The sequence below is a fragment of the Xiphophorus couchianus genome, chromosome 14 (assembly GCF_001444195.1).
Source record: "Xiphophorus couchianus chromosome 14, X_couchianus-1.0, whole genome shotgun sequence".
NCBI classification, from domain to species: Eukaryota; Metazoa; Chordata; class Actinopteri; order Cyprinodontiformes; family Poeciliidae; genus Xiphophorus; species Xiphophorus couchianus.
In genome coordinates, this window is record NC_040241.1 from 8,762,073 (window position 1) to 8,775,990 (window position 13,918).

At 41.2% G+C, this 13,918-nt stretch overlaps 1 protein-coding gene across 2 annotated transcripts; it reads left to right on the forward strand.

Moving 5' to 3' along the window:
- Positions 1-474: 474 nt before the first annotated feature.
- Positions 475-12,187, forward strand: klc2 (kinesin light chain 2). 2 transcript variants are annotated; one of them, XM_028038185.1, is made up of 14 exons: positions 475-608; positions 4,167-4,412; positions 4,495-4,837; positions 5,753-5,969; positions 6,048-6,237; positions 6,345-6,518; positions 6,647-6,746; positions 8,232-8,281; positions 8,470-8,537; positions 8,969-9,077; positions 9,310-9,480; positions 10,577-10,701; positions 11,297-11,354; positions 11,985-12,187. In XM_028038185.1, exons 2-14 carry the CDS (start codon positions 4,185-4,187, stop codon positions 12,066-12,068), a joined length of 1,917 nt encoding a protein of 638 aa, XP_027893986.1. In that variant the 5' UTR covers positions 475-608; positions 4,167-4,184; the 3' UTR covers positions 12,069-12,187. The 2 variants fall into 2 exon arrangements, with proteins under 2 accessions (XP_027893986.1, XP_027893987.1); XM_028038186.1 differs by having other exon boundaries at positions 9,310-9,450.
- Positions 12,188-13,918: the final 1,731 nt, after the last annotated feature.

Below are 13,918 nucleotides of genomic sequence, written 5' to 3' on the forward strand. Positions count from 1 at the left end.
GTAGTCACCGTGTAAACGATGCCTCCAAACAAATGTTGATATCTTACGAACCATAAAAGGTTTGGATTTCATTCACTCACCAATGCATTACTAAGCATAACTCCTAAGCTTCAAAGTCACTCAGAGAATGTTATCCAATGATCATACTTAACATTAGCACAGCCTGCTGTAGTTTTCGGTTTGTCAACATCACTGTAGAGGTTTTAGACGCGGAGCACCGACAGATAGACAGAGCTATCTATCCGTGCTACCCTAGGAAAATCTGACGAGGTAGCACAGATAGTCAGAGCAACTGCCCAGCTCTGATTGGACAATGTAAAGGCCATTATGTGGTGGGCCTTTAGAGAGGACTGGTAAAGGAGTTTACGTTAACGTGCTGTTTTTAGAGAAAAACCTAAACGTAACTTGGAGGCTAAAGTTAACAAATGGACTGAAGAACTTTCAGTTAATTTCAGTTAAACTTTCAGCGAGTCTTATTTTGGAAGAACGCCGCCGGAAGTTGCGTTGCATCAGCTAGCTTGCCTGCCTCGAGCGTTTCTGGAGCATCACAACATTATTCAGCCGCTTTGTTCTGACGTCGGGGAAGCGTCGCTGTTTCTTCGATGAAGGTAACGAACATGTCGTATTGTTTATAATATATAAATATAAAAGAAGAATATGCGGCGACTTAAACCGAGAGTTTGGGTAAAAACAGTGAATCCAAGCGGCGACGTTTGCGAATATGCGAACTGCGCCGCTAATGAAGTTTCATGTTTTATAACGTTTAATAACGAAACATTGGAGTTAAATGTCTCATCCGGTGGCCTGGATTATACAAAGCGAGTTATTTTCTGTTTATGAAGTCGGGCCTTCATTGTTTACACACAACTTCAGTGTCGGGATGTGACTCATCAAACTGTGGGATATTATTATTTTTATTATTTTTATTTTAACTAGATATTGTATCAGTGCTCAGTCACGTCGTTGTCCTCGTCGGTCACCTCCACTCATCTGCTGCCAGAGACAAAAACCGTCGCCGCCCTTCTCGGCCGCAGGCCTGCGTCATCCTCCGGCCATTTGGCCTTGAAAACACGGCAGCATCGAAACACGCACAGATAAAGAGACGGTCGTCGTGTTGCGGATTTTCTTTGAGCTCCGTGACATGACGGCGGCTTTTAGGGTTGAACACGACAGGCTTTTAGAGTGGGAGCGTTACGAGTGGTGCATTGCAGTCAGCAAGGAGGAGGAAGGGAGGGAGAGGAGAGAAGAGGAGAGGAGGAAGGAGAGCAGGTGCACCTCCAGCATCAAAGCTGGAGCAAAAACAAAAACGATGCTGCACAGTCTGGTCCTGCTCCAATTAATGTCAGTCATGACACTCGAGTCAGTAACTGGGATTTCACATTGAAGACATGATAGTTTTATAATATATTATGAATCCTATTCTAAAATGAAACAAAAATACTAAGAGAATGCTTATAGAGAGTATAGTCCATAATAACCTAGCTATAATAAGCAGGCAGTTCTTCATCATTTGTTTATTTTTGTTGTTTTGAATGAAATAACCAGCATGTGCCTTTATAAACTGAGCTGTTTAGTATCTACAAGCTGAACGGAGAGCAGATGATGATGATGTACCGGAGTGGTGACATGTGTCCTGACCTCATAAGGTGTCAGTCGGCGAGTAAAATGAACCATTTTTATTTCTTGATGGGCTCTGATGTAAAGCTTAAAATACAGAAAAATAATTTATTTTCTGATAAAAGAAAAAAAAACTATTAAGAATCTAAGAATTAGCATTTTGTTTTAATAAAAATCAGACAGACGTTAGGCACAGATTTTAACATTCCTCTGTTTCTTGTTGTTTAATAACTACTTTTCCTACTAATGAACATGCAGGAGACAAAGTAATCAAGTTGGGAATCAGAACCACGTATGTAAAGACTGAACTGGTCAAGCTCTACTATAGGAAAATGCAGAACTTTTTCTTTTTCTGACTGGACCTGCAAATGGCTATTTTCAAAGTCGCTGTAAATACCACATTATGGCATTGAAATTTTTTTATTCTCGCCTTCTTTTTTTTAACATTAAGTATGTAAATGAGCAACAAAGCCAAAGTCACACTGTGTGTGGGAAGGAGGAGGAGGAATCAGTTTTTACTTTTAGAAAACTATTTGGAGGTGAAATTTTTAACTGTCTTTGCCTTTTTAAATTCGCACTTTGTTTTCACAATTCGTAACACAGCTAAATCTTTTGAGAAAGTAGAACCTTTTGTCTTTTTTGACTTTGCAACAGCATCCAAACAAGAGTGTTATTAATTTAACATCAAGTAGGGTTTAACTTTCTCGATGCCCAAGAGACTTAAGTTTTCTACCTAGTAAATTCATTTTTAGTTAATTTCTCTTTTATTTTCATTTAAAATTCTACATTGAATCCTTTCAGGGACAGGCGTGGTTAAAGTTAAATGCGCTGTGTGAATTGTATCGTCTCTTAGCACTCTACCGGTCTTCTTCTCTGAAGGTGGATCAGTTCTCACTTTAACTGGACTTCCTGGTGCCTGACCGATGCCGTGTTAGCTTGTAGCCCACAGGTACTGAGTGATCTGCTTTAGGGACAAGTGAACTAATGCATCCCCTCTCACACACAATCATTTTCTCTTCAGTGTAACTATTTCTTACCCACTGATAAAGTAGAAACCGGTTCCTGCTGCTTTTAACCATTTTTGCAATTATAACCAAACAAAGTGCCTGTTGTAATCTTTTTGTGTATTTAATTTGTTATTAAACAGTTTTTTCTAACTATTTTTGATAATGCAGGCTATGAAATCACATGTGTTGCATATTCATTTTCTGATTCCCTGCATCTGATTATCGTGTTTAATCTAAATAAAATCTTCATTCACGTTAGGAATCCTTGATCGGGATGTTTTGTCCCTTTTGCCGGCCTAAAATATTTAAGAATGGGGATTTGCAAGTAAGAATCTGAAGCCTCATTCAGATCAGTGGGATTTGGTCAAATGGGCAGTGTTGGATACCACTCAACATTCTCATCAGCGATCTTCCGTAATCTGCAAGTTATTATCTGGTCAATAATAGATATTTTGTTGCCACACACGGCTACGATCCTGTCTCCTACTGATGACATTTGCATATAAATTAATTAGCATAAGTGCAAACATAACATTAGCATGTTTGGTCTCTCGATTTTTATACAACTTGTTGATAGTGGATTCCAATCCGGTTCCGGTTTATTATGAGCAGACAAAACGTCCGGGAAAAGTTGTTTTCCTGCTCCTGAAGCTGAGCGCTTTGACCGTCTGAAGTTTTGATAATGGCTCGCAGCATCCAATACAGTCTCTCTTTCACTCTCAATGTCTTTTCAGCAGTCAAAACTAGTCTGTGGATTGTACGAGAAAACCCAGATATGTTAGATTAACTAAATAATGAGGAATGTGTCACCTAAAACACAGTTTTCTAAGAAATGCAAATGAGAACAGAGCCTCTTTTTTTTTTTTAAGTGACTTCTGTATAGAAATGGTGCGTTTATGGGCCAAAAAATACATGAAAAAAACTCATGTCAAACACGGCACTTAAACAGGATGTCCATACATTATTAAAAAGTCTTTAATTTATGTATCTAACTTTTAAGGCTTCAAAAAAGTAAAACCTGTGATTAATATGCTAATCACAGGTTTTAAATGTTGTCTTGATAGCACTATTTAATTTTCTATATTCTGTGTGTTTTTTTTTTGTTTTTTTTTAAACTTTTCTGTCAAGCAGAAGTTTGGCATCTTCATTGCGTTCTGTGACTTGAGACGCATGAGGCTACCGGTAACTCAAAGCTAACATACCCATGCTAGCTAGTGTTTTTTGCGACTATCGTGGATAAGTGCATATTTTTCTCCAGTTTCCCAGACTACGTTTGTACATTTTTGTGGATATAAAGCTCTTAAATTCCTTTCATGATGGTCTTAAAAAGTCTTAGATTTGGGTCAAAAATAAACAAGTATGTTAAGCTGGAAATCGTAACGATACCGACCAACTATTGTGCAATCGGTTGTTTTTGTTTATTTTGTTTTACCTACTACACGTGAGTGTTCCATCAGCTAGCGTATATCGTTTCACAAAGCAGTGAAGTATAAATAAACAGAGTTGTACAATAAAGTTCTCTTTCAATCACATTGTGGACAGTGTGCATGAAACCACGCAATGTCCACCATGGTGTATCCGCGTGAAGAAGCTCTGGAGCGCCTGACCCAAGATGAGATCGTCCTCAACACGAAGGCCGTCATGCAGGGCCTGGAGACGCTGCGCGGCGAACACGCGCAGCTGCTCAACTCGCTGCTGGACTGCACCCAGCCGCCCATCGCCCAGGAGAAATCCGGCCTCCTCCGGAAGAACCTGGAGGACATCGAGCTGGGCCTGGGAGAAGCGCAGGTTGGCTCTGGTCCAGTCGGCAGCTTTCCACAATCCTCCGTCTCTCGGCGGATGCTTACGTTCCGTTTTCGTTGTCGCCCAGGTCATCATCGCTCTGTCAAACCACCTGAGCGCCGTGGAGTCGGAGAAGCAGAAGCTGCGCACCCAGGTGCGTCGGCTCTGCCAGGAGAACCAGTGGCTGCGGGACGAGCTGGCGGAGACGCAGCACAAGCTGCAGCGCAGCGAGCAGTGCGTGGCCCAGCTGGAGGAGGAGAAGAAGCACCTGGAGTTCATGAATCAGATCAAGAAGATCGATGACGACGTTTCATTGTCGGAGGAGAAGAGCCAGAGCTCCGGGGGGAGCAAGGGAACGGGAGGAGGAGGAGGAGACTCTTCAAAGGACAGCCTGGATGATCTGTTCCCCAACGACGATGACCAGGGAACAGGTAGCTGTGATCTGCATCGTTTTTAATAGGATATTGCACACACAAAGAGCTGCAGAGCATTAATTGTTTATGCATGGAAGTCACGCCATTGCATCCGACCATCCTGAATGATTTAGTCCCATTTTTCCAGATCAGAAAATTCTAAGTCAATGGTTTGCAACCTTTTCAAACAGCCATTTTTGCCTTCAATTCGCCGACGTATGCCAATTTAGAGCACATGTAAAACATTCTGGGGAAAGAAATGCAGCTTGTAAAGCGGAAATACGTGCGCTCAATAATTCTTGACATTGTTTGCTGATGTTTGCAAAGCAAACGGTCGATCAACACCGTTTATTTTATGTGGCACTTTTTGACCGTAACACCAAGAGTGGAGATAAGAAAAACCATAAATATAAACTTTTGCGTTCTAAGTGTTTTTTGGTTTGTTTGTTTTTATCTCTTGTGAGAAATGAGCAAAAAACATGAAGATAGGTTGTCAAATTTAAATCAGGTTTTGAGAACATCAGTTAATTTATTTTTCTAAATTCACATTGGTTTTAAATTTAACACAAAACTGTCCTTTAAAAAGTAGTTTTAAAAGTATTTTAGTGTTTAAAAAACTGAAACTAGCAAAATGTCCGATATAGGTAATTGGGTCGCTTGTAATTAACACAGGTACTTGTTACAGGTTCTACAGTCTGTGCAGTACTAAAAGTACAGCTTTTAGTACTACACAGTACTAAAAAGCTGTAGTACTTTAGAGCACTTTAACGACTACACGGCATATACTAATTACTAGAATAGATCTAAAGTGACACCTTAATGGCCGGTAATTTGTTTCTAAATGTTTTAGGGTATAAAAAAAAAAAAGAAGAAGAAGAAGAAAGAAGTGAATTTAATCAAAGTTCTTTGTGACTCTGTCCGGTTCTGTTCCAGCCCAGCCCAGTGGGGAGGCGGCAGCCCAGCAGGGGGGCTACGAGGTCCCGAATCGTCTCAGGACGCTGCACAACCTGGTGATTCAGTACGCCTCCCAGGGCAGATACGAAGTGGCCGTGCCTCTGTGCAAGCAGGCCTTGGAGGATCTGGAGAAGTCGTCCGGACACGACCACCCGGACGTTGCCACCATGCTCAACATCCTGGCCTTGGTGTATAGGTGAGCTGATGGATTTATGTTTATAAAAACTTCTTACTACTCTCGAGCCTTTTTTTTTTTTTTTTGCTGTGTTTCCAGGGACCAAAACAAATACAAGGAAGCTACTCACCTTCTGAACGACGCCTTAGCCATCAGAGAGAAAACACTGGGGAAGGACCACCCGGCGGTGGCTGCAACCCTCAACAACCTGGCTGTGCTGTTTGGCAAGAGGGGCAAGTACAAGGAGGCCGAGCCGCTCTGCAAGAGGGCCCTGGGCATCAGAGAGAAGGTGAGGGCCCACAGCACCGAAGGGCACGAGAGCAGTGCTGCTCTTAAATTTGTTTTCCATTTGAGTGAAAGCCTGATGCAAATGATGTCTTGTTTGTTTGTGTTCAGGTGCTGGGGAAGTCCCATCCGGACGTAGCCAAGCAGCTGAACAACTTGGCCCTGCTGTGCCTGAACCAGGCCAAGTACGACGAGGTGGAGTACTACTACAAACGGGCCCTGGAGATCTTCGAGTCCAAACTGGGAGCCGACGACCCCAGCGTGGCCAGGACCAAAAACAACCTGGTGGGAACCTGATAGATACAGCTCAGCGTCCTGAATCCTCCTTACCTCCTCTATGTCCTTTCTCTACAACATGTCTAGTTTCCAAGGCAACCCCCGTCAGCGCACTGATTTATGTCGTTTCCCTTTAGGCCACTTGCTACCTGAAGCAGGGCAAGTTCAAAGATGCAGAAGTTCTGTACAAAGAGATCCTGACCAGAGCACACGAGAAGGAGTTCGGATCAGTCAACAGTGAGTGAAACCATCAGCAGCTAAGCTAGCAGCTCAGCTCACAGCCCTTAAAAAGACTCAATTTCATGCATCTAAAATGAAGGCCTTAAAAATGCACTAATAAGTTTTAAATTTGGTTGCAACAGGACTATTAAATCTCATGTATTCAGTTATTTTTCCTCTTAAAACTTTTCTGTCAAGCAAAAGTTTGAGTCGTGCGCTGACATCTTCGCTGCATTTTGAGGCGGTTCAAGCTACCAATAACTTGCGGCTAATATTCCCTTGCTAGCTAATTAGCTAGCTATCTGTTTATGTCAGTCATAAACTTGATACATGGAGAGCGACAAGCAAAAGTCATCTCCACCCGACGCTCAGGACGCGATTGCGACAACAGCAAAAAAAAGTTTAGCCTTACTCAACTCGTGTCGCGTCGCAGGCCTGCATGTGCTCGTCTACTCAAGGGCGCGACATCGCCTAACCTGCGTCGAGCCCTTTAAGCGCAGATTTGTTAGTTTTTGTTGTTGTCTCGTTTCTGTTGCCAAACAATACAATACATTCGTGTTTGTCTTTGGCCATACCAAAGAAAAACTGATCCCTTTATCACCATGATCTCCCAGCAGGTCAGAGGATTACTCTGTGATACCGAAGCTGCTTTATGTTCCTGGTTCCCTCCTCTCTGTCAAACCAAGGCTTTACAAACCGCTACTGCCCACACGCTCAGCACCAGACCGGACCTCAGCCGCAGCTTTATGAATGACTGCTATGTGTAATTTGAGAAAAACCATAGAGAGGTTTTCAGGAAGGATTTGGGGTTGAAACGGTTAATCGTGATTAATTGATTATTGAAGTAATTGTCAACTAATTTTAGAAATCGATTAATCGTTAACTATGCAGACTCTGAAACATGTAATTTGCTAAATGATTGACATATTCAAAGCAGTAATTAAGCCAAAACTTTAAGAAAAACACATAAACATTTTTGCATTTATGATGAACAACCTTCTTCTTCTGTAAATATGTTTTTCCTAGAACTCATCAAGTGGCGTAGTTCAAAAAAATCTACCATTAATCATCTTTATGCTATCCAGTTATTAACTGGTTAATGTAGAACTAATCATCAGATCCGCCTTAAACTGTGTTGATGTTGAGTTGAGCAGAAGGAGCTGAGCTTTTCACATATTGATGTTAGCAGTTTTCAGCTGCAGATGCATTCTTTGCCACAAATAATCAAGTTTACACTACAGGAACGATGTTATCGCATGTTAGGCAATGAAATGTTTGGGGTGTTTTTTACTTAAAAATAAAATTAATTATTTATTTGCTTGCACCTTTTAATGTACTTCTACTATTGTATAAAAATGTTTAGTTGGTTAAATGACAAATCTGGAGAATGTGCCAATTAAAAAAAAATAAAATAGATTGCCAGAATATTTTGTCACTAAAATAATTGTTAGCAGCGAGCCTAGAATGTTTTCTAATTGGGTTTTTTCTCGTCTCATTTTGTAGATGACAATAAGCCCATCTGGATGCACGCAGAGGAGAGGGAAGAAAGCAAGGTCAGTCATTAACGTTGACCTTTGATACGCCTGCTGCCACATTTTTTTTTAAAAATGGCCTGAAAAGGACAACAAAGACGCTTTGAGTTGCTGATTGGCGGGCTCGTGTTTTGCACTCGGCTTCTTTTGCTCTCTGCTTGTTCTCATCCTGGTTTCCGCCTGTGTGTTTCTCTCTCCGTCTGCGTCAGAGCAAACAGAAGGACTCTGGGCCGTACGTGGAGTACGGGAGCTGGTACAAGGCCTGCAAGGTGGACAGGTGAGAAACGGTCAAAACGAGAATAATGCATGACACCAGCACAGATTTGATTCAGTTCTTCCACAAACAGGGAGCTTTTAAGATATTTCTTTATAGCTGAACATGCGTTTCAAGGAAGGCTGGTTGGTGTTGAATGTAATGTTCTCTTGTTTTGTTTTTTTTTTACATTTTGAATAAAGTCGAAGATTGTGTGTCACAACATAAAAATTCCCAAAGGAAACAAAGTGGTGGCTGATTAATAGCGCCACAACCAACCTGTTTACATCCTGATTGCCTTCATTTTATGAGGGAGTGACCCCACGATGTCATCAAAAATAGTGAAAACGACTCATTGTTTTTAAATTCAGGCATCGTTATTTGCCAAATAATTTTTAAAAACGCAAAAATTTTTGTTCATTTTGGGGTTTTTTGGGTTTTTTTTTCTTGTGTAGTCCAACTGTGAACACAACCCTGAAGAGCTTGGGAGCGCTGTACCGTCGTCAAGGCAAACTGGAGGCAGCCGAAACGCTTGAGGAGTGTGCCAGCAAGACACGCAAACAGGTACAACACACACTCAATGCTCGACACTCGACACTCTTTGAGTTACTGTCGTCAGATTAGCTGCTTTCTTAGTTACATCACCTGAGTAGTTCAGAAGGAATTACAGCTGAAGCTCCTAAATCTCGCCAAGATCAGACACCAGCTTTGTGTTTATTCTGTGAAATGTTCAACTTTTACAGTCTTTTTATTGTTGTTGTTTTTCCTTATCTTTTGTGTGATTTTGTTCTCTCAGGGGATCGACGCCATTAACCAGAGTAAGGTGGTGGAGCTGCTGAAGGACGGACCGGGGAGAGGGGGCGACAGGCGGCACAGCAGGGACGGACCAGGGGGACGAGGAGACAACGAGGGCGACGAGTCCGCAGAGTGGAACGGGGTAACATCCATGCTAGAGTTTACAGTTTCAGTAAGCGCAGACAGAACATATTAGGACTGTTGTAAACAAATATTTTAGTAATCGAGTAATCTATCGATTATTCTTACGATTAATCGAGTAATCGGATAAAAAAATAAAACATTGGTAAATCTAACATAACAGCAGTGTTACTATTGCATATCAACATCAGTCCAATTTTTCACATTTGAGCTTCCCTAAGAATAACTTTTCTGTATTTTGGAAAATTAACTTGTAACAATAATAGCTCATTTTCTAAGTTAACCTGAAGGAAAGTTGTACAAAGATCTGAAATTATATTAAATTTCTTAATAAAGAGGCAGGCTGACAAATACGCTTGTCTATACTCCAGCTTTTGGTTTATGTATTCATCTTCAGTCATTTTAATAGATGAACTCTCACCTTGCCCAGACATTTACAGCTTTTGTGTTCAGCAATAATAGCGACGGGATTTGGCACCTTCGTTCGTCACACACAGGAACATCTGCCCGGTATGTAACGTCACGATGCGCTTCGCCGCCCATTAGTGGCGACCGGGATGATATCAAATTTATTTTCCGGTTCATCCGTAAAACTACGCATCTAAAGCACAACCGTCCGCAGTGTTCAGTCTATCCGCTCACCTGTACAAATAATCCCGCCGTTGGCTCTGAACCAGCAGCTCCGAGAGGAGAAAAGCTGCCGTTCTCCAGACATCGCTCCCGTCATTTTAAGGATGTTTATTGGTCCCCCGAAAAACTACAAAACCCCGGACGTTATCATGAATCGGTAAAATCCTGCCAGGCCGAACTTGAAAATTGGACGTTGTGCTGCTAACAGTTAGCTTTCGTCAACAACTCAGGCGGAAGTGAGCGCGCTGAACAACGCTAATATCGACCCGGCCGGAACACGGTGCATTAAATAATAAAACATAACTTAATGAAGCTTCGAGGCAGGAATCTTTCCTTGAGTAATCTTAATAATCGAGGTACTCGACTCGTTTCAGCCCTAGAACATATCAATCTGTAGATAGTCCTGTTGTAGGAAACCCTCTAAAAATGACAGAGAATCTTTTAGACCTCCATCTCATTTCCATACCTGGTGGTTGGTTTCTTTCCTCTCTCTTCAGGACGGTAATGGGTCTCTGCGTCGCAGCGGCTCCATCGGAAAGATCCGGGACGCTTTGAGGAGGAGCAGTGAGATACTGGTGAAGAAGCTGCAGGGCAGCGGACCTCAGGAACCCCGAAACCCCGGGTAAATACAACATTGTCTCTGTGGAAAAATGTATTTCAAAAAGTAAATTGGCCTTAAATATGTTAACAGGTTTTGGATTTTTTTTTTTTTTTATCTACAATGAATAAATCCAAATTTCTTGCGAGTTGGCTGGATGAAGTTTATACATTTTTGTGGCGATGTAGGTTGTAAATTTTATTCATGATGGTTTCAAAGTTTAAGTTTAAGTCTGAGAGTAAAGGTGTCCGTCAGGAGCACGTGGCATAATTAAATATTTAAAAATAGACTCTGCTCAGTGTTGATCTGGTTTTACCACAGCTGAGCAGAGCTACGAGGCAGCAGCTGTGGGACTCAGATACAATCTATTAGTCATGATTCAAGCAAAATAAAAAAAAAAGAGGCAATCAGTTGTAGGCAAGCCTTTTTTCCACGGTGTGGGAGGATTATTCCGATGATACAAGGTCATTAGTTAGAACTTAACGTTTGTAGCTGAGATTCTGGGTCAACTTGGAATATCTTATTGGTTCAGGATATAGTCGATGCTGTTCAGTTTTATGTTTTTCAACACAGAAATCTTGTTGTGTTGTTTTTATTGTTTTGGGGTTTTTTTGCACAGAATAAAAAGAGCGAGTTCCCTGAACTTCCTGAACAAGAGCGCCGAGGAAACCACGCAGGTAAAGATGGTTTACCCCAAACCTCTGACAGTCTGGAAAAAGATGCAGCTACATTCCTTCCTGTCTTCCTTTCTTAAGATTTACTTTTGTTTTAATTCTTACTTTTGCTTTACTACTTACTTGCATTTTATTTTTTAAGGTTTTACGTGTTACATATGTTTTAATTCTTACTTTTGTTTTACTAATTGCTTATGTTTTGCTTATTGTTTACGTTTTATTTCTTATTTACCTTCATTTGTTGTTTTAATCTTTGAATCTGTGGGTTTTTTTTAAAGTGCCGTAGTGCAGCGAGACGGTTTAACTGCATGACTGGAAACTCAGTTTCCCAATTTATTAAAGTCGATTTAAACAAGCAGCATCCTGATCAGCTGAAAACCATGAGTTAATTATACCTGGTGATGATATTAGAAGAACTGAGTTAGAAATTGATCTTCAGTGAAAAGATAATTATCGGTAATCAGTGCATTGATCTGCTGAACCTCCATGAAGGTTGAGTTCAGAATGAACTACATGACAAGAGGAGAGCAGGTCAGGTTTTGTTTCTGCACGTTGTTCTCGTTAAAACCTGGTGTGTTTGCTTGTTTTTCTACTGGACCGATCCCGAGCTAACACCAACCGATCCGTTTCCAGGACGCCAACTCCGGCCTCTCAGACAGCAGAGGACTCAGCTCCAGCAACGTGGACCTGACCAGACGCAGCTCCCTGATTGGTTAGACACAGTGGAGAGGCGGGGACAGAACAGGAAGGGGCTGTTTACCTCGGTTTGAGCAGCAGCTTCTATTGATTTTATTTTAAGGAACACTTAAAAAAACAACAACAACAACAAAGAGACATGACCACACTTGATGTCATCACTGCTGCTATCGCTGTACACACCGCCGCCATCGACCAGAACACTGAATAGCATCGCGCACACACACTTACGAGCATGCTGCTGAACTAGAAAGTGGAATGTCTGCACCTGAACGCCTCATGTTTTCAACCAGTAGCTCTACGGTTTCTGCCCAGTCTCTCCTCTGCAGACACTCGACGTTTTGAAGGCGATGTTCATTTCCGTTCGACGAGACGCGTTTCAGTTTGTATATTCCACACGTAGCATGACGTAACCACCGGCGACCGCGGTGCCATCCGAACACAATCAACCTTTTAGGGAAGCATAAGCACTAACCATTTCAACCTCAAACTGTTTGCCTTCGTGATTTTTTTTTTTTATGTGTATGAACGCTTTTAAATTATTTGACTTTTCCTTGTGTATTTAGTTCGATTTGTTTTTGTTTACACTTTATGGGGTTAAGGAGGGACTTAACTGGAAAAACACTGGGAGACTGGGAACAGATGGAGAACAATATGTGGGGGAAAACAAAAGGAAAGTACAGAAAATGTGACTTTTGCGTCATCTTGTCATCAAATATTAAAAACGCTCATAAATCCATCATCTGTTGCTGAATTTAGCTGTCAGGGTTTCACTCTAAACTGGAGATAATGTCTTAGTGGCCAGATTCAGGGCAGAAAATCCTTCATTACTTTGTGGTTTATTTACGGAGGAAGTCAAATGGAAAAGAAAATGTAGTCGAATATTTTAGAAAAGAAATTTAAAAATCTACTACTAATACCAAACAGCTTTTATTCTGAAGGAAAACGACCCTTTAAGACCTGGCGGAGCTAATCAGGAGGGGCCTCAGGTCAGAGTGAGTTGAAGGTAACAATCACTGGAGGGGGAGATCCAAGGTAATCTTTAAACATTCATATACGATTTGTTTAACAAGCTGCTGTGTGTTTACTGTAAATAGTTCGGTTTTCAGAAACATTGCTGTCAACCTGGTGAAGATGTGAAAAAAACTGCAAAATGAATTATCCTCTTACTGCAGCAGCATCCTGCTAGTGCGAAACACCAAATCTTAACCGAGTATTTTTGGTCGAGTTTCTTATGAAAATATCTTAGTGCATTTGAAATAAAACAAAACTAACTTACAAGTAACTTTGGAGCAAGAAATAGGAGCTTGAAGTCAGTAATTCCTTAATACTGATGGAAAAGTATCAGATATAAGTGAAATGATCTGCAGGTGGAACAAAAATCTTTTGTTCTCTAACTTTTTCATCAATATTTCGGGATTACTGACTTAAAACAAACCCTCGTTTCTATGACTACAACTGAAAAGTAACTTGAAAGTTAGTTTTCTCTTAATTCAAATGTACTGATATATTTTCAAAAGAGACTAGACCAAAAATACTTTGGTGGTTTTTGCAGTGAAAGTGTCAGTTCATGGTGCTGCGTAGTCAGACCAGCTGCCCACAGACGTTGCAGTAGGAAAACAAGCCCACAGCATGACTCATATTCCACCTTACCTTACCAGGGAAGTGCTTGTTTTACTTTGTCACGTTTTGCTTTAGACAAACATTTGTTAAAATCCACGTTTACATTTGTAAGAGTAGGACAGAAAAGGCCCTTTTCCAGGCTTTTGTGTAACTGTTGCCATGGAGACGAGGCGCCAATCTTTAATGCTGTTCCCCAAGAGTTTTACAAATATATATTTTACCTTCCTCCGTTTACTGGCAAGATGATC

Coding starts and splice junctions, on each gene's coding strand:
- klc2 (XM_028038185.1), top strand. CDS start 4,185: ATGTCCACCATGGTGTATCCGCGTGAAGAAGCTCTGGAGCGCCTGACC. Junction 6,238..6,344: donor CCCTGGGCATCAGAGAGAAG/GTGAGGGCCCAC, acceptor GTTTGTGTTCAG/GTGCTGGGGAAGTCCCATCC. Junction 8,282..8,469: donor AGGAGAGGGAAGAAAGCAAG/GTCAGTCATTAA, acceptor CGTCTGCGTCAG/AGCAAACAGAAGGACTCTGG.